The sequence below is a fragment of the Lacerta agilis genome, chromosome 13 (genome assembly GCF_009819535.1).
Source record: "Lacerta agilis isolate rLacAgi1 chromosome 13, rLacAgi1.pri, whole genome shotgun sequence".
Taxonomy (NCBI): domain Eukaryota; kingdom Metazoa; phylum Chordata; class Lepidosauria; order Squamata; family Lacertidae; genus Lacerta; species Lacerta agilis.
In genome coordinates, this window is record NC_046324.1 from 50,145,364 (window position 1) to 50,173,161 (window position 27,798).

Consider the following 27,798-nt stretch of genomic DNA (forward strand, 5'->3'; position numbering starts at 1 on the left):
CTGTTTGAGGGCATAGTCATTTAGGGTATCTGGAAATTTTATTTCTTTGTTGTGACTGGAACACATATGTATCCAATCTGTGTGAAGAAGTCACCCACTTCTGCAACATTTCCTCTTTCAGGTGCTTCCTTAATTTTGTTCTTCATCTCTTTTTAGGGAAGTTTTTAATGTTTGATATTGTTGTATTTGGTTTCTGTTGGAAGCCGCCCAGAGTGGCTGGGGAAATCCAGCCAGATGGGCGGGGTACAAATAATAAATATTATTATTATTATTATTATCTCAATATCTCACTAATGATTTTGATCAGGGAGACAATGGCTCATCCCCAGCAGTACTAAATTACTCTTGGGGCCCGATATCACCACCCACAACAATTCTATGGAGGTGTCTGTCGCTTTCGGGATTTCTAGCTTGCTGAACTCAATGTCCTCTTCGATGTACAGAGGGCCACCACCTCTGGGATGTCCTTCCATGTCCCTCTTATAAAGTTTATAGTAGAGAAAACCATGCCCAACTCGTCACCTCTCTTCCACCAGGTTTCCATTAAGCCTGCTATACCACTGCTGTCCTGTGAGAGTGCTTCCGTTCTTATGTTCGTATGTTTCTGCCTGTGTGCTTATCATAACTCCCAGCAGATGCACACAGGTAATGGGACAGTGATCAGATGACTATTCTAACATTGATTTTACTGGAGCAGTGAATGGTAGCTTCCACTGGCAAACCAAGGAGCCATGATCAGCTCATAGGAAATGTCCTACCAGGGTCTGGGTGCAGGACTGAGAAAACAGTTCCTGAAACAGAAAGTGGGCTGCATCTTGTTGCGGAACTGGGGAGCTCTTATCTAGTCCAGCCCTCCTCTACTTGTTCCTCTGGTGGCAGATTAGTGAGCCTTGCTTTTTGCTGATAGAATTTAAGCCTTGCTTTTTAACATCCCATGACTGTCCTTGAGAGAGATGCCGCAGGCAAGCATTGTCTGTTACTAGACTAACCTTTCTTGATGAAAGAGCAGTCCTCCCACCCAAGTTTGCTTTTATTTTTTGCTCCAGTGCAGGATGCGAGCTTCTGGCAGCATCAACTGTCAGCAGCATTCCCCCCCCCCGCCCACCTCCGGTTCCCAGCTATAGTCTTCACTGAAGCATGCAGTTGGGAGTTGACACACTATAGCTGTAAATTTAAACTTTGAGACTTGCAAGGTATTGCATGCCTGTCAGGCATAGATGTTGTCAGGCCCAGAAGTAGACCACCTTTCTGTTGTCCAACTCCTCTAACACCTGAAGGTGTACTGAACCTTCCATTATACTATATGTCAAAGCTCACAGTGAGGTGGGACACAGAAAGATGTGACATTTGCAAACTGGCCATCCCTTGCTCCCTAGCAGTGAGATGCTACACGCAGAGAACCAGGAATGAGCATTAAGCCAAGAGCACAATCCCAGGGACAACCCATGCGTTGACTGCAAGAGAACAGCAGGATGCACAGAGAGCATATACCAAATCAGACAGCGGGCCCATCTAAGCCACTATGGTTTCCTCTAGCTGGCAGCAGCTCCACAGGCTATGAGACAGGGGTCTTTGCATCATCTGCAATGGGCTACTGTTAAAAAACTAGAACTCCTGGGAATCAGCCCTTGCTCTACAGCTGAGCTGTGGCTTCTTCACATTCTTTGATTCAGGTAGGTTTCCACCTAGATGTGTGGGGGACAACCAGGAGAGAGCCATAACTTTGCACCTGGAGTTTGGATGAATATTCTTCAAGTGTGAATTTGCAAGTGAGACAGGCCACCTTCCCTCTCTTTTGAGGGAGGAGGAATGAAGAAACTGGGGCTGCTGTTCAAATCACAGCCCCAAGATCAAGTTTCCTTCTCCCATAACATCTGGGCCAACTTGACCTGTGACCCGAACTCATGACAAGGTGGTTTCCCTGATCCCGCCAGTGGAAATTAGCAGTGTTGAGCAGGGAGGGTTGGAGGAGATGCATCTTATCATGACCTCAAGACCCGGGGTCAGTTGGGGCAGACATTACAGAGGGAGTCAGTGCAGCTTGACATGGGGTTGTATCCAAATACTCAGTCATACTTAGTGCACACCTATCGAAAACAGCATGTGTAAGTTAGTCATCCATTATTATTTTTAATGGGTCTACTCTGAGTATGACTTAGATGGATGCTGTCCTGTGTTGTTTGCCACTGTGCAGCCATCAAGGCCTTGAGCAGGAAAACCTGAGGCAGGCCTGGCTTGTTGCCCAAACCCCTCCCTACAATTGTGGCTTGTTAATTTAGGGATAAATAGAAGTGCAGGCAATATAACTATTTCCATGTTTGTCGTCTCCCAGAGTCATAATGCCTCATTTGCAAGTCAGACGGCTATTTAGTCTACTTATTTCTGATATGTGGATTAGCATATTCTGAACAGCTATTGTACAGCTTGTTTCCTGAAGGGGGAAAGGCAAACATATCTCCTCTCCCCCCCTCCCTGCCTGCAAGTTCTCAGGCTTCCGAGGATTGTTTGTTTTTGATAATTATTTCCTTTCAATGTGGTTTTTCCCCTCCGCTGAGTGCAAGAACAGGGCTTTGAGGGATTCACCAGATGGCCTTGGCTTTCATGTAGGTCATAACTCCTACACAGAGACATTGATTTGATTTCTTTTCCTCTGCAACTCATATCTTTTTGTTTTAAAGTGAATATATATGTTCCTGTATTTGTTGTATCATATAATCAGAGCTTGAGATTACACACACACACACACACACACACACACAGAGAGAGAGATGTTTTGAATGAAAATTCCCATCAGTCTCAGCCAGTACATAAAAACTATTTAGAGGTGTTGTTATTGGTGCAATTGTTTTTATTATATTACAGTATATTATATTATATTATATTATATTATATTATATTATATTATATTATCCGCCCTTCATTCCAAGGTCCTAGGGTCGGTCACAACATCAAAGCACAACATTAAAAACAGTTCAAAACAACAATAAGATGGGTCCAAAAATTACACACATCAAGTGTTAAAAGCCAGGTAAAGAGGTGCATTTTCAGCATTCTCTGGAAGCTGCATAACGATGGTGCCAAATGCACTCCTGTGGGGAGGGAGTTGTTGTTTTGGGAAGCTGCATATGAATCTTGTTAAATAAAGTATATGGTCCAGACCAGCTGGAGGGTACCAGGTTGGCAAAGACTAACCTGTAGATTCTATCCTTGTGCCTAAGAACATGAGCAGAGCCTGGTGGATCAGGCCCATGGCCTATCTAGTCCAGCATCCATGCTCACAGTGGCCAACCCAATGCCTGCAGGAACATTGATGAGTTGTAGACTAGTTCTGTTTCCACCAGTTGCACCCCTTTGGGGAGTACCAGGACTTGACAGCCTTCATGCCTTGGTAACTTCTTATGTGGCAGGGAAGGACCCACGGTTCTGCAGATCCCAGGTTCTAGCATCTCCATTTACAGTATCTGAGGAGGTAGGGTTGGGGAGGACCTGTGTTGGAGACTCTCGAGAACCACCTACCTGGATGGGCAAATGGTCTGAACCAGCATAAGCCAGCTTTATATTGCCTTGTTAATACTGCACAGATTGTAATTATGGGTGCCTATGGGTAGAAAGGTATGAATAAATGAATAAATTCAGTGTTGCGAAGTGTCAGACTAGGACCAGGAAGACCTAGGTTCAAATTCTGCTCAGCCATGAAGCTTGCCCAGCCTGCTTCTAGAGTAGTTGTGAGGATCAAACCAGATATTCCTTTGGGTCTGGGGCTTTCTAAGGCAATGTTATCTGTCTTTTGATCCAGTGAATTCACAAGGCAGCTTCCAGTGAAAGTGAATGCATTTGGCATTGGGCTGAATAGGATTTTTAACAACACTAAAAAAAAATGGTATGCTGTCGACCATGAATTGAGCCTTTGCATGCAGTGGATCATCATTAGAAGAGTGGTAACAGAATGGAGAGCAATTGGCCATGAAGGCAATTTGTGCCTGTTATTAGTTGCATGGATGCTACTAGGGGTGTGCAATGATGACAAGATTCACCTTGTAATTGTACCTGTAATATGTGAAAGCAACCTGATGTTGTTCAGATCCCCTCTGGGTCATTCTAATTCTCTCTTCTTCTTTTTGATCCAAATCTGATCTATTAAATTGGAAAAGTTGGCTATAATGGGGAATCTAAAAATGAATGTAAATTCACTTCCTTTCCACACAAGTGTATAAGTTTGCAGGCAAAGGAACCCCCTCAGTGTGGATTAATGCTGCCAAAATTCAGGCATACCCATTTAGGGGTTTTCATGTGAGGAACCTTTACTTACTTATTATTATTTTTTTAAAAATAAAGTCTCTAACTTTTTTTTTTTTTTAAAAAAGCCAGAAGTAGATGCAGTTTGCAGGCATCTTCTGAGGAGATGAAGCCTGTCAAATTTTAGAAAGATGCACCAGCATTCTCCCACAAGATAAGACTTTACTATTTGTGGGTAGGAAAATAAAAATGTTTCCTTGCCCAGTTTTTTTGTGAGCAACTGGGGACCTGAAGAAGATTCCTGAGAAAGAGAACTGTAAAAGTTCAGACTGTACTCAGACTTTATTTAAAAAAAAAAACAACCTGAAAAAGAATCATAATTTTTCACCACCACCCTTCATGGAAATACCTTCCCTTTCCATGAAGAAAAAGAGGGAGCGAGGTTTGATTTTAAATTGATTGTTAGAGGTAAAAACAATTGGGAAAGAAGTAGCCCTCTGCCACCTACTGATTTGAGTGGCCTCAGAAAATAATTCTCTTCACTTGAGTGTAAGATGTGTTGAGTGTTGGAAGATTCAGGGCAGATAAAAGAAACTATTTCCGCATGCAGCACAGAGTTCAACTATGGAACTCGCTGCCGCAAGAGGGGAAGAGAGAGCTCTGGTGCTCATGTTCTGCTTCCTAGTTTCCCACAGGCAACCGTTCAGCCACTGTGAGAGCAGGATGCTGGACCAGATGGGATAGTGACCTGATCCAGCAGGTTCTTCTTATGTTCTGTCCATCCAAAGGAAAGATTGCCCCCACCTCTTTATCCCTTCCCCTCCTGAGCTCTGGGTGTTCCACGGAGTGACTCAGGGCACCTGATCCACATTGAGCTGCCTTGTTCATGGTGAGATCTGACTCAGATGAGATCACGACCTGAATTGCTCTGATTCACCTTGTTGCTCAAGGTACACACAGAGCTGGTACACAAGCCTAGATGTTCCCATTCTTTCCTGCTCAGCCCTTTTACTCACTCTCTGGAAATCTCCAGCAAGCCATTTCCTCCCCCCATTGGTCATTATTTGTGCTATGAATGTGGATCCACAACAAGAGCCTGATTTGCTCCTTAGCTCCATTTTGGGGCCAAAAGTCTAGGGATAAACGTGCTCAAACAGATTTATTGCTGCACTATGACAAAAGAAAAAAAAATCTGTAAGTGTGTGGTGAGGGGGGCATGCAAAGGGAAGTTGAACACTAAATCATCATTTTTATTAGACAAGCTGTAATTTTTCTACAGCCATAAAGCAGGATAAACACACGAGTTTGTGCTTAGCCCTAGGCATGGTATCCTTGGTGAGATCAGCATATAATATTGGGAGCAGTCAGGCAGGAGTCAGTCTTTCTCTGCTTTGCGCTCACAGTCTGTTACAATAAAGAAATCCTAAGAATATATTATTTATAACTTCCTATCAATATCATTGTTATTAGCATAGGAAGAGCCTGCTGGATCAGGCCAATGGCCCATCTAGTCCAGCATCCTCTTCTCATGGGGGCCAACCAGCTGCCTGTGGGAAAGCAGCAAGCAGGATTCAAGCACTTTCCCCCCCTGTGGCATCCAGCATCTGGTATTCAGAAGCATTGCTGCCCTCTAACTGTGGGTGCACAGCATAGCTGTGGCTAGCAGTCAGTGATAGCACTCTCCTCCATGGATTGTCTGATTAATATTGATATTATTCTTATTATTGAAATTGGCATTGTTATTATTATAATACAGAGTTTGGATGTTGTGTGTTGTTTCTGCCACCTCTGTTGTATGCCTCAGTCAGTGAGGGTGGGAAGCTGTCTAGCAGGAGAGATGGGGAAGGTTTGTCATAGAATTATTCAGTTAACTAAAGATTCCATGACAGTGGGCCATCCAACCTCTGCTTTAAAACCTCCAAAGAAGGAGAGTCCACCACCTTCTGAGGAAGTCCATTCCATTACCAAACAGGCTCTTACCCCAGAAGGTTCTTCCTGATGTTTATTTGGAAACTTATTTCTTGTAACTTGAAGCCATTGGTTAAAGTCCTACTCTCCAGACCAGGAGAAAACAGAAAACAAGCTTGCTCCACCTTCCATGTGACAGCTCTTTAGATATTTGAAGATGGCTATCATATCTCCTCTCAGTCTTCCTCTTTTCTTCCTCGGATAAACATACACAGCTCCTTCAATTGTTCCTCATAAGGCTTGTTTCCCAGACCCTTGACCATCTACAGACATTCCAGCTTGTCAATATTTTTTCTTAAATATTGGCGCCAAGAACTGGACAACCATATTCCATGTGTTCTGACCAAGGCAAAATAGGCGTGCTAGGTACTATGACTTACCTTGATCTGGACACTAGACTTCTGTTGATGCAGTTTTGAAGCAGTAGGGAGAGCTGTTCCAGCGCCAGAGTCCCCTGGAACGGTGAGCTGAGCCACGTGGCACACTCAGCACCTTGGCACCACTGAGCAGTTCACAACTGTTCCAGCTGGCCTCACCACTTTTCCAGGCCTTGTTTATTTAATCAAATTTAGATGCCCCTTGATTGTAGAAACAAACCATTCTCAAAGCAGGTTTACAAGACAAATAAAAGTATTAAACTACTAGTAAAATAGTATTTAAAAAACCCCACAAAAACCCAGGTAATTAAAATATTCAAACTAATATTTCAAATGAACCAGATGTTAAAAACTTGATTAAAACACATTCCAACCTTCTAGACAGACTTGCTTAAAGGAAATTGGGTGGGGGGGGGGCACCAAAAAGAGTACAGCGAAGGCGCCTGTCTGCTGTTGGTCGGCAAGGAGTTACACAGTATGGGTGCTGCTGCATTCAAGATTGATTTCTAACAAACATTGACGTGAGTATGATGTGGCACCTGCAACATAGCCAGTTGGTCTGGAGCACATGTGAGTGTTGGCTTTCTCTTCCTGAGTAGGGCTTGGGAAAGGGAGATGATTACTACCCCCTTTCAGTCCAAGTTTCCACTCAGGCCCACCACTGTTTCTGTGATTTTTTGGAGGCTCTGGAGTGGGACCAGCCAGTATTTGTCAGGTGATCCAAAACCAGCAGCCTCTCCAAGTGGGTAGGACATTACATATTGCCTGCATAGAAAGGAAGCTGTCTTGTTAGTCTGGGTATTTGCTTTATTGAAGTAATTTGGTGCAAATGATCCTCTGTCTATATGCATAGGTATCGTCTGGCTGGCCTCCCCGGAGAGTACCAGTACAAGAACATCACCAGCGCAGAGATCAATTACTGCCTGATAAAGGACCTGATCATCTGGACTCAGTATGAAATCCAGGTTGCATCTTACAATGGAGCTGGCTTGGGAGCCTTTCAGCAGGGCAGTCACCGAATATACTTTGCAAGGAGGTGAGTTCTGCCCCGGATCTCCTCTCATTGGTGACTGAAATGGGCGGTCAATCAGCTTGTTTGCACATGGCAGTCTTGTCAACCTGGTGCCCTCCAGATGTTTGGGACTACAACTCCCATCACCCCGGTTTTCATACTGCCAGGCTGACTGGAGCAGATGAGAGTTGAGGTCCAACACATCTGGAGGGCACCAGTTGGCGAAGGGTAGTGTATAGCCTTTGAAGTGTGTCTGTGTAGGAGGGAGGAAGATTTTCATGGAAGGAGGCTGTTTCTGATCCCATTCGAAAGAGCAAAAAGTGAGTTCTGAGCAAAAGGTGATAAGAGGCCTTTTCGTGCATCAAGAAGTAGCATCTGATCAAGTGCTTCTACCTTTCCTTTTGTTTCATGCCAAATAGTGCATTTTCTTGTTATTTAACCAGCAGAAGTATTTGCACAGCTTGTATCTTCCTACTTTGTGTCTGACAAAGTAGGTAAAAAGAAGAATTAACTATATTCTTTGTTGGACCAACTGTGATAGGTCAAGGAATATAAACACTTTCAGAATTCTTCAGCAGGCACCATTTGACCTGATTAAGAACACTGTGAAACTTCAAAAGATTACAGGCTCATGTACCAGTCTTAATTGGGCCATAAATATATTCTCCCCCCTACTTTGTAGTGTCTCTTGGCCTTGGTACAATTACAGCAACTGCTAAGTTGTTGTGTGTAGTTTTTTTTTTTTAAGGTGTTCTTGTCCAGAGTGGTGCCATTCTAATTATCATTAAAATGTTCTGAAATTAAGCTGCTACATTACAGCCCTGGAGAGCAACAGCTGTATCGCTACCATCCCTATCTGGGGCCAATGTCTCCCCTTTCATTGTGCATTTTCCTGTGGTGACACAATTTGTTGGAGAGGGTAGGGATGGGCCAGGACGCACTGCTTGTCTTGAATCCTGGGGCCTAAAATTAGGGGGTGTTAAGATACAAAGAGGTGCCTATGCATGTGGAATGTCAGGGCTGAGCAGTAGGCAGCTGTTAGAAGTCACCCAAGACAAGGAAGGAGGGTCCAGGAGTTGAGCTCGGGAGCTGGAGCAGAAGGACCAACCCTGGAGCCAAAGACCAAGGAACACACAGAGGCACAGTAGAACCAAGAAGACCTTGTTGCTCAGGCCAGTGCCAAGCTGAAAGCCTTTTGGAGCTCTTCTGGTCCAGGAGAGCCTGTGGCCGGTTTGGATGGGCAGAACTAGCTCAGAGCTCAGGAAGGTGCCCCAACTGTTATTCCTATCACCTGCCATTTGGGGCAAGTGCACATGAGAACTGAAGGCTCCCAGTTATCGCCCCACTGGCTCCCGACAGTGATTGGAATACTTCCTCCTTGCAGATTTAATGGTTGCCAAAAAATTTAGCTGTGTGGCTCCAGCCTTCTGAGCCCTTCTGTCCTCCTCACCTCAAGACCCCTTTTAAGCTTCCTAATCATTGCTAAAAGCCTCTTGTGACTGAAAACGAAGTCATTGCTGCTTCCACCGATGCCCCCAAATTGCAGGCCAATGTTGAATCTTGAGCCGTAGCGAGAGTGTCACGGTCTTTGCTTTAGTGGGCTGTAAAAAGCAAGAGAGCTATTAAAACTTCCCATTGGAGACACAGTACATCAGTTACTTCATAATCAGTAAAGTGCATGTTACGGTTTTGCTGACTGGGAATAGTAGAGCAATATTATTACATGATTAAATACAGTTTGCCTTGTGAGAATATTTTTGTTTCTGTGTTTGGTTAGAGGTGTGAGGTACATTGAAATGCAACAGCAACTTAATGGGTCAATAAAAGGAACAACTGACTTGCCCAGACATTATTATTTTTTATGAGCGAAATCGGCTCGAAAGAAACAAGAGAAGCTTCTGATGCTAAGATACATGGAGGATATGTACTGTAAATACAGATCCATGTGCTGCTGTTGGGTTGTGGCTGGGGTATGTGCCTGCTCTAACCCCCGCCCCTCAAAGTCTCTGGTTCTAATGTGCTACAGCAGAGTAGGGAGTTCAGCGATATAGGATAACCATCAATGACAGCAGCTGCTGACACAGCAATACTGAGTCTTCAGACTCTGCTTCTGGGCACCTGGGAGGCATCTGGCTGGCCCCTGTTGGAGGCAGGATACTGGGCCAAATGGATTCTTGGTCTGTCCCAGCAGGGCTCTTCTTAAGGGTCCCCACACAACACAAAAGCACAGAACACTGTGTCAAGATCTAGTCCTATGCAGAACATGTGTTGAATTAATTATTGTAGTACTATTGTACTACTTCCATGAGTTTATTTTTTGTACTGTCTCTATTTTAAATAATATTAATGTATTTAGTTGGTTAGTAGTTTATATCTCACACTTTTTGCACATTCATGTTTCTGGGCAGCCAAACATTTAAAAACTAAAAACACAGAGCAGCATTAAGCAAAAAGTCAGAAAGAACAGAAACAGCAGAATGAAAGCAGTATGTAAAATACCACTCCACAACAGCTTTAAGCATGTGGACAGCATGGCAAAATGGAAACTGGCGTTGAACTAGGCACCAGTAGGGCTTCTTTTCAGCCTAAGAGGTGTCGGATTGGGTTTGTGCAATTGTGGTGAGTGCTCCCCCTAAAACAACTTTTGGTGGGTGCTCACCAAGGTCTACCACCTCCTATGATAACATCAGTAATAGGCAGGGTCGTCTGAAGAGAGGCAGTCCAAGATGTGAATAGCCCGCAGACCCTAAAGCTTGTAGGGCTTTACATGTAAACAGCAGCACTGTGAATTGAGCTTGAAAAAGGATCGGGAGCCAGCAAAGTTGTTTGTGCATGATATCCCAGTGGCTGATCTCAGTTAGCAGCCCAGTGGCTGTGTGTTGAACAAACCACAGTTTCCAAGCCATCTTCAAAGGCAGCCTCATGTACAGTTGTCCAACCTATAGGATCTTTGGACTACAAGAAATAGCTGTGTGGGGTGTGTGTGTGTGTTGTTGTTGTTCAGTCGTTCAGTCGTGTCCGACTCTTCGTGACCCCATGGACCAGAGCACGCCAGGCACGCCTATCCTCCACTGCCTCTCGCAGTTTGGCCAAACTCATGCCAGTCGCTTCGAGAACACTGTCCAACCATCTCATCCTCTGTCGTCCCCTTCTCCTTGTGCCCTGTGTGTGTTACATGTTAAAATACTACAGAAGGAGAAATATGAAAAAACCCACAACTAAACCAGAAATAACTTTTAAAGTTATAAACTAGGAATGGAAATACAATTAAAATTCCTTAAAAATCAAACCTCTCCAGACATTTTGAAAAAGCCCCAAAACTATCCGTAAGGAAGATTAAGTGCAACAGGCAAAGCCAATTAGGGGCAATAATAATTTAACAAATCCCCAGCTGATTTTCAAATAGCTTTGTCTGGAGAGATGTTTCAATATTTAAACAGACATAGGGTTGCATCTCCTAGCATTTCATTCATGCTGTTTCTATTTAACCACTGGACAATTTCCCCCGATTCAAATAGTCATTAAATTATTAGTGTACCTAATTGGGTTTGCCAGCTATTGATGCAGTCTTCTTTCTTTTGCTTGCCTATAAAGACTAACCTGCTAAAATCAAGGCACTTCTCTTGTATTCTTCACTGCCAGCAAGAGCTAAATAGTGTATGAGTTTGTACCTACCATGATGTTCATTTCTTGCATTCATTTTAATCACATTCTTTTTGTTACTGTTAAGGTTTGACATTCCCTTTCTTTTGCCATTTCAGGTTGACCCAGTACCTCAGCCATTTTCCTTGGCGCATTTGTTAATTTTAGGCCTCCAGTCCCTTTCCTTAAATCTGGCAATTGGCACTAACGTAGCTTGCTTGATACTGTGTGATGTTAGTATCATCATTTATTGACCAGCTGTCTGTAGTCATTTCTAAATATATAAATCCTGTGTTACAAGTTGAAAGCTTTCCATTCTGCATTAGGGGAGTGACAGAGAATGGTATTTAGAATGCAAGAGAGCGTAAAAGGCCCCGTGCCATTCTTGGGCAAGGATCTTTGACTATTTGATGGATTGTGGTTGGGTGTAGATTAAAAGCTGGACATTTGTAGTCTATTTTAATGTTAGTGCTTCATAATGTAGACAGATTACTCAGACATGGGCATTGCCATGTGATAATGTGGCCTTTATTGAACTGTGTTTGATTAGGCTTTGCCTTTGAAGTCTTCTCTGTTTGGTGTGGAAAGGGGCCAAAAGAGGAGCAAGCGGCTTGGTCTCAGTCTCATTTGAGAGATTATTAATGTCAGAGACTCAGAGCAAAATGATGGGTTTCCCTTTATTGCTCTGCAGTTGGAGAATGTCCAGGCAATTGCTGCTTGTGACCATTTCTCACTCCCAAATAAAATAAACAGCTCCTAAATCTAGGGTGAGAATTAAAAAACAACAACAAAATTTGGCAGGCAGGGGCAAGAGAGAAAGAAGCCACATTGTACTATAAAAAGGTGGAGAAATAGAAGCTGTTGGCCTTTCCACCTTTCTGGCTTTCTTCTCTGTGCCTGCTAATATTTGTGTTAGAAGCTGAGTAGATGAATGGCCAAGGTAGGAGGACTCAAGGCCCATCAAATAAATGCTCTCCTTCTCCCTGGCTGCTATAATGGTGTCCGTCTGATAAGGAGATCCCTTCAGGGTGAGACCAAACTGGGACCCCCCTTCAGTCCAGCATCCTGTTTCCTATAGAGGCCAGCCAGATGCCTCTAGGAAGTCCAGAAGCAGAACGTGAAGTCAGTAGCCCTCTTCAGTTGCTGTTCCCTACCTCCAAATGGTTGTGTTGCATGTAGCCATCATGACTATTAGCCATGGATAGACTTATCCTCCATAGGTGGTATTCAGCTAAGTTTTGGTAATAGTAGACCTATTGAAGTTAATGAAAATGCCTGTTAATTTCAATATTTCTACTCTGAGTATAAGCTTAATTGAATCACACCCCTTAAGTTTATCAAATGCCATATTGAAGCCATCCAGGTCCCTGCCTCTTACAAGGGCCATTCTGTTTTCAGTTCATCTTCACAGCAGACAGCTGGGAAGCTGAAGCTGATGCTCATTTGTGTTTCTTTAAGAAGTTGTCAGGGTGGCTGTACACTTTATTTTTCATAATTCTGATAAAAGCAGTTTCCTACAATCCAACAAGATCAGAATATCATGAGGGAGCATTAAATTTCCCAGGAGATCCTGCGAGATAAGAATGTGCGCTGTAAATTCCTCCAGGTAGACCCTTGGCATCTAGGAGTTCATCAAGGAGTTCAGTTATAAGAAAGTGCAAGGAGAAGACCAGCACACCAAATTCCTTTCACAATCTTTATCATCCATCTCAATTGACTTGTGTAAGCCCTTGAGACAATCCATGCTGGCAAGTAGAAACCCCCACAAATGTGCTGCCAAGCACTCAAGACTTGAACACACAGGAAACCACTTTGCACTGAGTAGCTGGGAAACTCAGCCAGATGGGCAGGGTACAAATAATTATTATTATTATTGTTGTTGTTGTTGTTGTTGTTGTTATTCACTAGGTCACCCTATTAGGCTATATAGCCCCGTGTTGTATACTCTGACTGGCAACGGAGAATCTGGTCCCTGGTCCCTGAGAAGGACTGTAGAAATTTAGGAGTCTACCATTCTAAAGGAATCGCCAAGCCATGAAGAGTTCAAGAAGACAGGAACCTGCCAGAAAAACGACAACTACTGCTGTACTGAACAGAGCAGTTGTTTAGTGCCAACACAATAATATCACTTAGGTTCTCTTGAGAGACTTGCTGGCACAGCATTAAAGCAGAGCAGTCCTGAGTTCAGAGGAGATGACTCCCTGAACCTGAAAAGCCTTTTCAGAGTGGTGTTCAGCACAGCTCTTTGACCTTACATATGTTTGCTATCATTCATTACAACTGCTCTTTCCTCCTCTGATGTCCCCTCAGACTTGTGTTTATTTGTTTTTGGCACAAAGAAGACTGTGGCCCACATGCTGTTTTACTGGTATTTCCATATGCAAAATTAGGATCTCAGACACACTTGTGTGAAAAGTTTATTCAGTGGGACATTTCAAATTTACCTAGGAGGGCCCAATGGTTTTCTTTTTCTTTTTTTGTACAACTTTTTCTTCACTATATATTTCTGAAATTTAGAAACCTCTTCTTGATGCAAAAGCAAATTTAGATCTTCATCTATTATTAAACATGTTTCATTGCATGAAGTCTAGTTTATGTGATAAGAAGGTAGATCAGGGTATTCATATCAGTCTTGGAGGGTTCTTTCCTGGAGGATTTCCCTGTCTGGGAAAACCTGATAAGAAATGGGACATACTCAGTGAGATATTGAGCATACTCAAGTACACTGAGATGCTGGCATTATGGCATCAACAATGGTCATGTAAATCAGGGGGTGGGGAACCTGTGGCCCTCCAGATGTTGCTGGACCCCAACTTCCGTTGTGCCTGATCTTTGGCCATACTGATGGGAATGGGTGTGCAACAACATCTCAAGATCCACCTTTCAGATTCCCCACCCCTGATGCAAACTATTATTTAGAAAGCTGTTCCTGGTAAGAAGGGAAAAGTCCAGAAATTGAACAGATGAGAATTGCTATGTGGCTTGCAGATCAATATGACCTGGACAGTTTACATGAATGTCCATTTATCCTAAGAGAAAGTGCTCTGAGGATTGCCTGCTACAGCTCCAGAGTGCTGGTCTAAGGAAGCAATCAGTGTTGGTTCAAATGACCATATCTTCCTGTTTCTCTCTGGCTTGGTCTCCAGTAGAATGGTGGATTTTCAGAGCATCCTGGTGGGGGCTGCTTGGAGTAAAACAGTCTAGATCCACCTAATCCTGGTTGCTAAATGGCTTGTTGAGAAGTGAATGCATATACTGTGTGTGTGTGTGTGTGTGTGTGTGTGTGTGTGTGTATCCCCTTATATAATATTTCTAAGCCTTCCGAACTTAGACCACCTTTTCAGTTGGGATTCCCTGGAGGACTGCTGGGAATTCGTTGTTCTCCTGAGGGTGCTGTGAAACTTTCACTGCAGAGATCCCCAGCGCTTCTCAAAATAATTCCAGTTCCTAAATTGCATAGGAGTGGTGAACCATGTGGGTTAAAATTCGTTTGCATTTGTAGTAAAGAAAAGTGTAGAAATGCCCAAAGACTACCTTTCAAATAGAAAGTGCTCTCATTCATTTTTTTTAAATGCAGAACCTACATGCTTTAGGGGAGAGGCATGCAGTAATCTGCTGCTCCCATAAACAGATGCACCAGAAAGCACACTTCAGTTATAACTGTGGGTGCATTGCTAAGCTTACAAATTTGCAGATGAGTTTCTGTTGAAAATCTGGGGAATCCATGAAATATATGTGCTTAGAACTGTGGAGTATGTACCACAGTGGTATATTCTAAGCTAGTCCTTAAAGAGAAAAAATGGAAACCTTGGAAAGTGACAAACCTGAAATCTGAAGAGGCTGCCATATTTAGAGGTGGGAACTGACAGATTAAGGTGTCAAAACATTCTTTGGAGACCTTTCAAGCCTATGCTGAGTGCTCATCTTTAAAATTGCTCTTCTGCCTTTCTTCATGTTCACAAGTAGCTAGTCACAGCAGTAATATGTTTGGCCTAAATCCCTTCCCGTTTTCCCCTTACCTTTCTGCCAGAGGCCACTGAATGCCTCTTATTCACAACTGCCTTTCCTGACCTTTTCTGCTAAGAACAGTTTTAGAATGCTACATAATAACTTGTAGGTTGACCAGCTGAGTTCTAATGCATTTCCAGCTAAGTGAACTTTATCAGGAGGAATGTAAAAGGTTGGTTCTGTCACACCAGCTCTGCTATGCAATTTGTGGGGATTCCTCAAACCGATCACAAGAAGCTGCACACACTTGGGGAAACAAGTTCAGATTTGTTTTGGTTCGGTTTGCCAAACCTGCAGTTGTGATGGGAAGGACTGCATTTGTGAGCAGCGCAAAAGGGAAGGACTGGCACACGCTCCACTCTGAGAAGTCCACAGAAAATGCAGGATTGCCATCCTTCATTTAAAATGTAACACTGCAACTTTCCATGGAGTTCAAATGGCACTTTTGCTGATAAATCCATTAATATGGATATTTATACTCCTGTACACAAAAGATGCTTACGCACATTAGTCAGTCTTGTTTTATCCATGTATGAAATGCATTCATTGAGATTCAGAAGTTGATTTTTCTCTGAAAGAAATAATTATGGCATAAATTATTATTTCTTGAGCTGCCATTTTTCCACACATGGTTTTATCTCCCCCTCCCCTCCCCCCCTTCTCATGACAGGCATCCTTTAAGCTGCAGTGCTTCTTCTTCTGAGTTCAAAACATCACCTTCTCACAAACCAGAACATTTCCGTTTTGAAATAAAGGAAAACAGCACTGAGTTTGCCACATTCCTGTAGATGTTGTCAGTAAATACTTTGGTATCTTTGCTTGGGCACTTTTTAAGGGTCCAAAAGTAAGGGTAATGAACACAAACTTTGTTTGCATGTTGCATTCTTTCATGAAATTCTGAGTTCCTTTACCATAGTTGGTCCCTAAAGGTAGCTCATCCTCTTCCTCAAAGTGCTTCAGAATTCTCAAAGAAAAAGGTGATGCTCAGATGTGTGCAGTGTGCAGGCAGCAGGAAAATGCTTAAGAATGACTTCTGTAGGCAAGCTCTGTGGGAAACGCTTTCAGAACCTTCAGTCTAGCATCCGCCAGGAAGTCATTGCTTTTTTCAAAGTGTGAGGCAGGACTCCCCAAGGAGGTAAAAACTGCTTACAGTCCCTTCCATAACAGTCTCCCCCTTGTCCAGCAACTGGCATATTTATCACTTTACAAACCCACTCAATGCAATAGAAGTGACCCTACCATAAAGAGATGGTGACAATGGAAAACATCATGTGACAGATGTTGGGGACCATAAATTGTTGTACAACAGAAAACAGATCCTGAATCACAAGAAAGTTCTCATGTGTAAACCCCATTTGAAATGAAATGTTTGTGCTCTTGCTCAGGCCCTACTCAACTCAATAGGCACAGGAAAACTTCCCAATATTGTTAGAGCTGTTTTAAATATGGTTTGTTTGTTTTTTGGTAATTTTATTGTTGTATTTTTTTTTACGTGCTTACAAACTGCTTTGGGACTTTTTAGCAGGAAGTGAAATACAAGTTTTTTTTAAACTTACTGCTTCCACCAAGGTATCTTCTCTGGAAACACACAGTAGTCTGTTAGCTTCACCTTTTTCTTTTGCTCCTCTTTATACTCTCTCTATTTACTTTCTTTTTCTGAAAAAGTAACATACACACACCTCCAGAACCATTACGGCAAAGCGTAGGAAGAGGCAATGGTAGGCTGTAGCTTGTTCAGGACCACGGACAGTTCACTGTAGTTTAGATACAAACCAAAGGTGTACTGAATACAAAGCAAATGGACAAGATATGAGCTTGCAGTCCTGCCAAATCTTATGTGACCCTGTAGCGAGGTGAATGTCCTCCTCAGACTGGGTCACATCCATTCCCACGTGGATATGATCCAGCATGGGAGAGAAGCCACCTTCTGATCCTGGACATGATGTGAATGATATTATAATAACAACCCAAGACCCGTTAGAGAGTATACCAGCAGCTCTGGAGACCATTAAAGAATACGGAGAATTAGCAGGATTAAAAATAAATTATCAAAAAACATCATTATTAACCAAAATTTAGAGTTAAAAGAGAAAAGGGAATTACAACAAATAACAGGATTGGAGATTAAAAATAAAGTAAAATATTTGGGGATTTGGTTTAACCCCTAAAAGCATTAATTTATACGAAGATATTACGTAAAAACCTGGAAAGACATTAAGAAAAATATGGAAATATGGAACAGGTTGCATTTATCATTATGGGGAAGAGTTTCCGTTGTCAAAATGAATATATTGCCGAAAAATGATATTCCTATTTCAATCCATTCCAATTCTAGGGGGCATGAAATGCTTTAAGGACTGGAAAAAAGAATGACGAAATTATTTGGAACGGGAAAAAACCCCGTATAAAGTATCAACTATTGACTGATTGTAAAGAGAGGGGAGGTTTTGCATTGCCCAACCTAGAATTGTACCATGGCAGCAGCAGGGCTATTATGGATAAAAGAGTGGAGTACATTGGAGAACCCAGAGATCTTGGACTTGGAGGGAGCAGAGAATCGATTCAGCTGGCACTCCTATTTGTTATATGATAAGGTTAAGGTCCACAAGGGGTTTTAAAACCATCTTATAAGAAAATCCTTATATAACATTTGGTCAAAATATAAGGAATTTTAGAACCAAAAATACCCCTGTGGACCTCACCGGTGGAAATTATTACAGTTAAAAAACAAATATGGAGGGAGGTGGGGCCACATATCAAACATTACTAGAAAAACAACAAGAGGAATGGTCTCTAAAAAAATATGAAGAGGTAAAGGAATATCTGAATGACTGGCTACAATATTCCAGATCCATCAAAGATTTATAATGGATAGAAAATTGGGCATTGCAAAAGAGAACTCAAAATTTGAAAAATAATTAATACAAAATAAGGCAAATACATCTCACGTATGTATAAGCTATTATTAGAGTGGGACCTTAAAGAAGAACAGGTGAAATCGGGAATGGTTAAATGGGCCCAAGACTTAGGCCAACAACATATTGATGGATCAATGGGAAAGGCTTTGGCAAGTAGATATAAAATTCACGGCCTGTTATTCTTTGAGGGAAAATACCCTAAGATGATGTATAGATGGCACTATACACCGGATAAACTAGCCAAAATGTATAAAAATAGATCACATTTATGCTGGAGGTGCGATAAAGAATGTGGATCATATATGCACATGTGGGTGGAATTGCCAAGAGGCTAGTATATTTTGGAATAATGTTTATGAAGAATTGAAAAAAATTACTGAAATGTACGTTTAAGAAAAAACCGGAATTATTTTACTAAGTATAGTGCCAGATGAGATAAAAAAAACCAAAAAGAACACTAATACTATATGGAATAACAGCGGCCAGAATATTAGTAGCCAGGAATGTAAGAATAAGACTTTACAAATATGTCGGATGGGCAAAACTTGATGTTAGAGTACTTTGAGCTAGCGATAAATACTGGAAGGGTAAGAAAGAGCAGACTAAACAAAAAGTCCATATTGAATGGAAGCTATTGAGGAATACCTGGAGAATAATGGTATTAGGAGCTCCTTTATAGCAGAAATAGACTGAACCAGATGATAAATCAAGTAAGAGGTAATAAAGAGACAAAAAAGAACAAAAAGAAAAATTTACAACTGTGCGATAAATATAGACAATGAACAGCAGAAACAGCGAGTTTAGTTGGAAGTCTTTTTATTTAACATCGAAATGTTTTAATTTGTGGAAATTATGTTATAATTTTTTGTTTTGATGTTTGTATCGGATCATTATGTTTGGTAAGAATGTAAATAATTATATCCTTCCTTTTATCATTTTTTTTTCTTTCTCTATCCTTATTCTTCCCTTTTTTCTTTTCTTCTTTTTCTTTTCTTCGTCTAAGTGGTGCTTTGTTGTATCTATAGTATGTTTTGTTGTATGTTGTGATATTTGTTTTATGTATGAGTGTTTTTTAAAAGAATAAAGTTTATAACACAAAAATTAAAAAGAAAAAGAAAGCGTAGGGGCATTTTCAGATGGTTCTGGGAACAAGTTCTTGGCTTCAAAGGATGGGGACAAACCAATCCTCTCCTCAAGTGCAGAGGACAGGAGGCATGCTATTCCCTAGAGCTTCTCTTCCTCCTTTGTGGGAGTCTCTGTTGGGGTGGTATTTCATAACCTTTCTCCCTTGGTGTTCCCAAAACCTCTGTATTGTCCAGTAGAGGGGGAATGAGCCCTAGGGCATGGTGTAATTTTCACAATTCTTTGATGATGTCAAGGAATGTTGGGAGTGCGTTTTAGGAAGGATGCCATATGTAAAACATTACCATGCACCATCAGAACATTATTATGTCAATAGATCACTGGGGGAAATATCTGAACCCTTCTCTAAAGGCATCCTGAGCAAGATATACCCCACCGGATATGTGAGTAGCACAAAATGTCTTGCGATTCCAGAAAGTCTTGTGATTAATCATACACGCAGTGACTTCAGGAATCAGTTTCAGGTTGTGGAATTAAAGTGATGGATGACTTCTGTTACTGTAGTCTTGTACACACATAACTTATCCTCAATTTAACACAGTGCAGATGACCAATGAGGACTGATGCTATCTAGCCAAGAATCTTTTTACCAGTTATGGCATCCATATTGTCCACAGTTTTTCTTATTCAAGCAGGTTACAGCAAATATACATATACAAATAGAAAATTGACGTACAAGTTCAATATAAACTTCTCACATTTTTATGAGTGTAGTACTGAATAGTTGTTCTCAACTCTCTGTAATTAGAAGAGTTAACAATCCAAGTAAATGGATCAAATTAGGGCATTATCATCATTTTGGGGCACAACCTGCCAAGGACTACTTTGGTCAGCCACCAGTCATTTGCAGCTATAGTTGTTACAGTATATTGCACCCAGAATCATTATGAATAGGTGATGCTTAATTTGGGAGTTCTAACAATTATCTGAAGAAGTGTGCATGCACATGAAAGCTCATACCAAGAACAAACTTAGTTGGTCTCTAAGGTGCTATTGGAAGGATTTATTTTTATTTTTTATTTGTTTTGATTATTTTAAAACTTACTGTTTTTCACTTTTGTTAAGTTACTTCTTAGTTTATAAATAAAATCCTATAGGAAATATCATTCCAACTGTCCAGTGTACATAACAACACTGATGTAATGCATTAGTTGTTTGAAACTGTGTAATTTAAGCTGCAATCATATTCAAACATGCTTACATGTGGGTAAGCCTCATTAAACCTAATGAGGTGTTTCCAAGTAATCTTGCATAGGGCTGGACAGTTAGTTCCCTAATATAAGAGAGCAAATGTTGTTCCAGGGCCAATATATACATATACGTATATATAATATCCCATTATTAACAAGCAAATAAAGGAAAACACAATTCAAGTATGAACATACAAGAAATTTGCTGGTTTCCTGAAAGAGGTTGTAGGATTGCTGTTGCAGCCTGGGAGAGTTTCTTCTTGAAACTGCAGATTCCCATTACAGCCATGGATAATTGAGAGAGATGTATTCACCCATCACCATCTGTGCTTCTATCTTAGGTGTTTGGGAAAAACCTCATCTGTAGAATAATAATCCCCAAGAACCATTTCATCTCTTCCCCTGCCTGTTGAAGGAATCTCCAAACAGAAAATGAGAAATAACCCAATTAACTTTCTTTTAAAGTCACCACTGACTATCGGAAACATAAATCACAGGTCTCTCTTCAAACCACTGTTATTTGCTTTGAATCATGAGTGGCGGCTAAAGGTTTCTTCTTTTTCACTTCTCCTTTCTTCCATTTCTTCTCCCTGCCTGCAATCAATTTTACTTTGTCGTTTTCCTGACTGGTGTTCCAGTGCCTACAGCACCTCCACAGAACATCCAAGCAGAAGCAGTGAACTCTACCACCATCCAATTCTTCTGGAACCCTCCTCCGCAGCAATTCATCAATGGGATCAACCAGGGATACAAGGTTTGGAATTATTATTATTATTATTATTATTATTATTATTATTATTATTTATTATTAAATTAAATTTATATTCAGCCCTTCATTCAAAACCACAAAACAGTTTGTTTTTATATAAAATTATAGATTTAAATTGAATGAATTTAAAATTATCTGTTTATTTACTCTAAAGATAATAACCACTTGTGATCCAGTGAATGTAATGGTGGATCAATCTGACAGGCCTGGATTCAAGTACTCATTAGACCAGGAATGTCCAATTCCATTTTGGGGGCCTAATCCAGCCCGCCGGTTGATTTAATTTGGCCCCCATGGCAGTATATGTCCTCCTGGGGTTAAATCCTAAAAAAAGCTCAACAACTTTGGTCGGCCCTCACGCATGTTCACTTCATCAAATCCGGCCCTCTGAAAAAAGTTTGGGCACCCCTGTGTTAGACAATTAAGGATCTGAAAGACTGCATCTACCCCCAAAGACCATGAGACTCTAGATAAGAAGCTGAAGGGCTTTGGGGCACAGACATTTTTTTTCATTACTCCTTCATGTTGAAGGTCATGGCCCAGGAAAAGAGAATTAAATACTGGAAGTAAACCACTGGTGTTGGTGGTGTCATTAGAAAAAGGTAAGGCTTCCTAAACCATGGTCTCTGCTTCCTCAGGGAAGGACTTCTGGCAAGAGATGAGTTGCACCTCACAACAGTCGGCAAGAATGTGTGTGCTAAGGGTCTCACGAAACTGATCAGAAGTTGACAGGGGAACACCTGGTGCTTTATAGAATAGCTTCATTGATGCAAGGGAAACTGAGGTGGTGCTTCAGAATCCTGATAAAGGGCAGGAAACTACAAGAAGGAAGCAGCTGGAGGAAATAACTCATGGTTTCAGTTGTCTTTTTACTAATGCACAAAGTGTGGGAAACAAGATGAATTTGAGCAGGATGACAAATATGAACTAATAGGCATTACTGAAACCTAGTGGGTTGAGATTCATGGCTAGAATGAAAAAATTAAGGGATATAACCTATTCAAAAGGAATAGACCAAGCAGGAAGGAGAAGTAGCATTATATGTACACTTGTGGGGAGATCCATGACATGGAACGTGGAAGGCAGACTGAGAGCATATGGATAAAAAAATGTAGGAGACGGAAATAATCATTACCTTTCACTATACAATTCTATGTTTCTATGACCCTGTCTGCAAAATCAGACCTACAACAGAGTCCATGCCCTTCAAAAGTGTGGTGTATAGGACTCTCCCATGCCCATCAAGACTCTTCACTAATAGCTTTTAGGCAAGCTGTAAAAAGCTTCATTCCTTTTTATGCCAGCAGTCATTTGGCACTGGCTGCCCCTGTTGAATGGATGGTTTATTAGAGGTATTTTAACATTTGTTTTTGTTTTATTCTACTCTGCCTTGGTGGAGTCTCAGGATTGAAAGGTGGGATGAAAATAATTTGTAACAAATAAATAAGTGACCATCTTGGCAAGTCCTCACCATGATCCAAACATTTCTGCAGTGGTGGAGAAATGGTGCAGATCTCACCCACCCCACTCACCACATATTCCTCTAAGTGCACTCCACGAAGCCTATACAAATAGCCACCCCAATTTGCACAATATTCCTCCCTCTTCCCAGAAGGGAAAGATTGTGCCACATGCATGGAATGTTTCATCATGTACTATTTTAGATGGCTGGTAGAGATCGAGGAGGAATGACTGAAGCATCTGGGTTGGGCCATGAGCCTCCAGGATTGGTTCTCCATCCATAAAATGAAAATGAATATGGCTGACTATTAAAGTTGTGCTTCCACCATTCAGAATTGTTTCAGGTGTGTGTAAGGGACCTGGGAAATCTAGATACTCACTACTATAGTATCCAAATCCATAGCTGCAACATTTATCCTCTAGATGTCAAGGGATGTGCACCTGAGTAAAAGTCCTGAGAATTGAGACCAGTGTGTTATTTCCATTGTGAGTTTTTATTTATTTATTATTTATTTATTTATTATTTATTTATTTATTTATTTATTTATTCCTAAACTTGTGAATCCAGCATTTTCATCTGACTGTTATCCAAACTTGTTTTTATACCCAATTTGCTTTTAAACTGCAGTTTCCTTTGGGGGAAAAAACATATGAAGTGATTCACAGGCTAATTCGCACTTGTCAAGAAGAAGTGATCTCTGTGCTTTCAACTGTCAACTTTCTCTTTCCTTTCCTTTTCTTTAGTTCCTTGAGACGTAAACAGCTGCACAGTTCATATTTCTCTTATAGCTTCTTTAACTGTAATGGATAGTTTGGGGAGGACATTTCCATCACATTTACTTGTACTGCATAATTTGTGTAATGATTTTACATTACCAGTAGTCAATTTTTTGAGTGTCTGCTTGCCAAGCTGGTTCCACCCATTGCATCTTTTATGTGGCAAATGCACTTGGCTTCGATTAATGGAATTGTGCGGTGCTAAATTCTTTGGAAATGAGGAAGAGTAAAAACACAGTCACTAACATTTGGACATTTCCATTTTCTTTCATAGCTAGGATTCAAAAAGGAGAAGCGAGGCTCTGCGTTTGTCATTATGTAATGGTTTATTTTCATTTGACACTCACTTGAATCTCAGTGAGTCTTCTGAACATGATGTGACAGATCCATGCACAGGGCTGGGGGGAAGAGGAGCAGGAGGAGGAACAACTTGCTTTCTCTTGTGCTGCTAAGTTCTGGTTGCCTGGAGCTTGGGCACGTCTGTGATTTTCATCAGCTTGCTGGTTAGGTGCAGCTGAGCATGGCATCCATGCTCTTCCACAAGCAGATACACAATGCTTGCAATGCATAACAGCTTTGTGTGGGTTTACGTTTTTCTCCCTGCCATCACAAGGCAGACTCGGGGAGATGTTGTTAGCATATGAAGCCTGCAACACACTTACCTGGGAAAGTGTCAGTTGAACAAATGGTTTACAGGGAGTATGAATGTGAAATGCTCTGAATACTTCAAAACACAATGTCAGTGCTAAGCAATCCTATTTTGCCAGCTAAATCTGTAACCACGGGGCTTGTCTACACTGGGCTTAACCATGAGTTGGAGGATTTTTGAGCCCATGATTTCTGGGCAAAATTCTTATGATGCTGCCCTCAACCAGAAGTCATTCCCTCCTCCTCCTCCTCCTCCTCCTCCTCCTCCTTTTCAGAGTAGGTTTGAATTCCCCCAATCCTGGGGAAGATTCTTGCATTTTCTTCGCTTAAGGTGGCAGAGAAAAGAAGGGGGGGTCCAGAGTTTTTGTTTATTTAATAGTGGAAGGGAAACAAGGGCCTTCTTAATGTTTCTCCACTTCCAGCTACTCACTGGAGACTGAAGATGGGACCCATGTAAGATTGTTCCTGTGGTGGGGATCATGGCTTGGAGGTTCATTTGTAGAGTCATCTTAAATCATCTTAAATCTTGCCAATGGGTTGTAACTCCAAACATCCACATGAGAGGTCTTTGGAGGTACAGGAGAAACATTGAGTTGGCTGGCTGATTTGTAAAACTGCAGACTGAAGGGTGGGTTAGATTTTGGGCCCTGGCCTTCTGTGGTCCTGCCCAGATTTTGTCCCAGTGTCAGAATACAGGACTGGGAACCAATTTTTTTATTTCTGTGAAAATCTCTGTCCCTAATCAACCTACATAAAAAAAACTACTGGCAGGGGGGAACTTCCTTCTGTGATTGCCAGTAGCCAGTGAAACAAATGTGCCCATGCATCAAGCAGTCCCCTTTAGGCTCTGTTAACTGCTCTTGGGGACAATTAGCACAAATTAACAGCAATTAACAGCACCGAGCAGTTGAATAGTGTTGTGCTATAAAAGGTGAACAGGGGGAGCAAGGTCTAATAAGCCTTTCTGTGAGTTGGATCATGCTTGCCGTTTGACTTCCGTTCAAGTATCAAGGATCCTACCAAGTGTGCCAAGACATACTTTCAAAGAAATACGATTAAGACTCTATGCTGGCTTTCTTTCTGGGCAGAGTCAGCCTGAGACAATTTGCTACCAAAGGTGAAGAACAAGGTGCCCTCTTCTCCATTGCGCTTGCAGGAGCTGAGCAGACTGACTGCTGGATGTTACACCAAAAGCGGCAAAGGGACAGTGTCCTCTACTGCACTAGGGTGCAGCAGCCTAGCTTGGGGAGTGCAAGGCAGGCTGCATGACACATCTAGAGCAGCATCCAACGTCTTGTCTCCCCTTGCTCAGTGCTCCACTGGTGCCTGTCTGATCAGGCAGCGATGCGATGCAATGGCAGTGGCATGGGTCACATAAGCAGTGCATGTATGATGCCTGCTGGAGTGTGTGGCCTGGTCTGGCAGACTCTGCTTGCTTACTCACTCAAGGGCCTTTCGCTTTATGCTACCTTGAGGGTAAATATCCAGGCAAGACCGACAGCCCAAGGTAGTAGCAATCAAGCATCTCCACTCCCAAGGCGCCAACTCAGGAGGGGCTCAGGCAGAATGAGCACAGGGGCTGCCAGCATCCTTCATCTGAGATGGCTAAATGGTAAGGACATCCCTGTCTCTGGGGTCACTTGGGAATAGGCCTGGCAGTTCCTTCCTTGATGCCTTCCAGCCCCACATATTGCTGCAGTTGGTGTTTGGCTCAGGCTGCTCTCCCTGGCTCTTGAACAGGGGAGGAACACCCCCTCTGCTGTCCAGAGGGGCTTGTTTTAAGGTTCTGTGTTGTGTGTTGAGCATTTCTGGACAGGCGCTGGTAATGTGACAGGGTTATGACAGCATCCTGGCAGGGCTCTGAACCCAGACCTGGAGCAGTTTCTGTAAGTCAGATGGAAGAGAGTGGGCAGAGGCTGGAGGCTTAGGTCTACTGAAGGGAATAATGGAAGATGAATTCAGTGTGTCTGAGCATGACACCCACCAAAACCTGCCCCCATTTCAACCCTAGACTTTCAGTGTCTCCTGAGGTTGGTGGGCCTGGCTCTCATCTTCCTGGCATGATTGTGGCTCCTTGCAAGCTTCTTTTGGACCTGGTGCATTTTGGGCAAGTGGTATGCCTCCCTTTTCCTAGCCCTTCTGTTCTCTAGCAACTGGCTGATTATTTTCTCATCCCTTTGATTATTCATTCCTGGAAGCAGGAGGGGGTTCTCTGTCGTGGTTATGTAACTCCTTAAGTTTAGCTTAAAGCATTTGTGTTTGCCATTTTTTTTAAGATTCAGATTTTAGCAGCACAGTTTTAAAATTCTCTGTTTATAGCTGGAAGTAATGCACAAGACTTTCATCAAGCACAGCAACACGGTTAAATTTGTACATCCAGCCAATTGGCAACAATTGTGTTAATAGTAATGTTGTGCTCTTACAAGTGAACTAATGAGGTCCTGGAGGTCCCATGTATTGGACTGTGAGTGGGAGCCATCCCTGCTGTGATTTCATGCTTTCTTAATCAATGTTCCCATTTCCAGCTCCTGGCTTGGCCAATTGATGCACCAGAAACTGTGACTGCTGTCACCATCACCCCGGACTTTCATGGAGTGCACAGCGGCTACATAACCAACCTGAAGAAATTTACTGCTTACTACACCTCAGTCCTCTGCTTCACCACCCCAGGGGATGGGCCACGGAGTCCGCCACAGCTGCTCAAGACTCATGAAGACAGTAAGTAAAGAGTGACCAATGTCAATGAACAGCTTTTCCACATGATCCCTGGCTGGCTGATGAGCAAATAACCGTAACTTCCTAATTAGGCTGAAACCATTCATCAAACTTACTAAGCAATTCAAAGAACCACTGCAGACTGAAAATTTTCACTGGGAGCTGTTCCGTGCTGGAAGGGCTTTATAGCTATGGCACTGAATACTCTTCCAACATGGAACAGCTCCCAGTGAAAACACAGACTTATTTTAAATTTTTGGTAAAAACCACATAACTAGTTGTCTTCCTTAAATTGCCCCTGAAAAACAAACTATTATTCAATTAACGTTTGTTTGTTAATTAATTATTAAATCAGAGCCACTTCACACTTTGTGGGACAGAAGAGTTTGTGCTTGTCCACTGTGTGTCTCCATGCTGAGACACCATCAAGTTTGGAGTTAGAAAACATGTGGTTAACATGTACAAGGCTTCTGAGCATCTACAGTTCTGTGATTCCATGATAGCACTGTAACCTTGCAGCTTTTGCCAGTGGAAACCTCCTGAGAGTGGGATGCAGTCAACTCTTCTAGGGGTACATATTATTTTATACATTTTCTTTCAGAGAAACTGGGGGGCATATATTGGCAGGTAGAACATGCTGTCCACTGTTGCCACACACAAGATTTGCATTCACAGTGTGCATAATTTGCAGATACCGCCTTGTGCAAGCTCCAGTGATTCATGTTAATCCATCCACTTGGGAGTATAGTTCCCCACCTGTCAGTTCCCAAAGGAACACTTGAGCAGCTTGTAATGTGTTTTTCAGGCACAAAAATCAAGTAAAACAACATAGAAACAGAAGCAAAGCATCAGTATATCCACTAGGAAGAACAGAATTAAAATTTATGATAAGAAGATCGTAAAGTGAGAGTAAATAGAAAGTTTTATTACCTTC

At 42.0% G+C, this 27,798-nt stretch overlaps 1 protein-coding gene across 1 annotated transcript in view; it reads left to right on the top strand.

Moving 5' to 3' along the window:
- The window catches only part of SDK1 (sidekick cell adhesion molecule 1), a 557,065-nt gene that overhangs the window by 385,459 nt on the left and 143,808 nt on the right, over positions 1-27,798 (top strand). Inside the window, 4 exon segments of the mRNA XM_033167902.1 lie at positions 7,435-7,579; positions 7,581-7,617; positions 21,133-21,248; positions 26,675-26,867. Coding sequence (XP_033023793.1) covers positions 7,435-7,579; positions 7,581-7,617; positions 21,133-21,248; positions 26,675-26,867 — 491 coding nt within the window.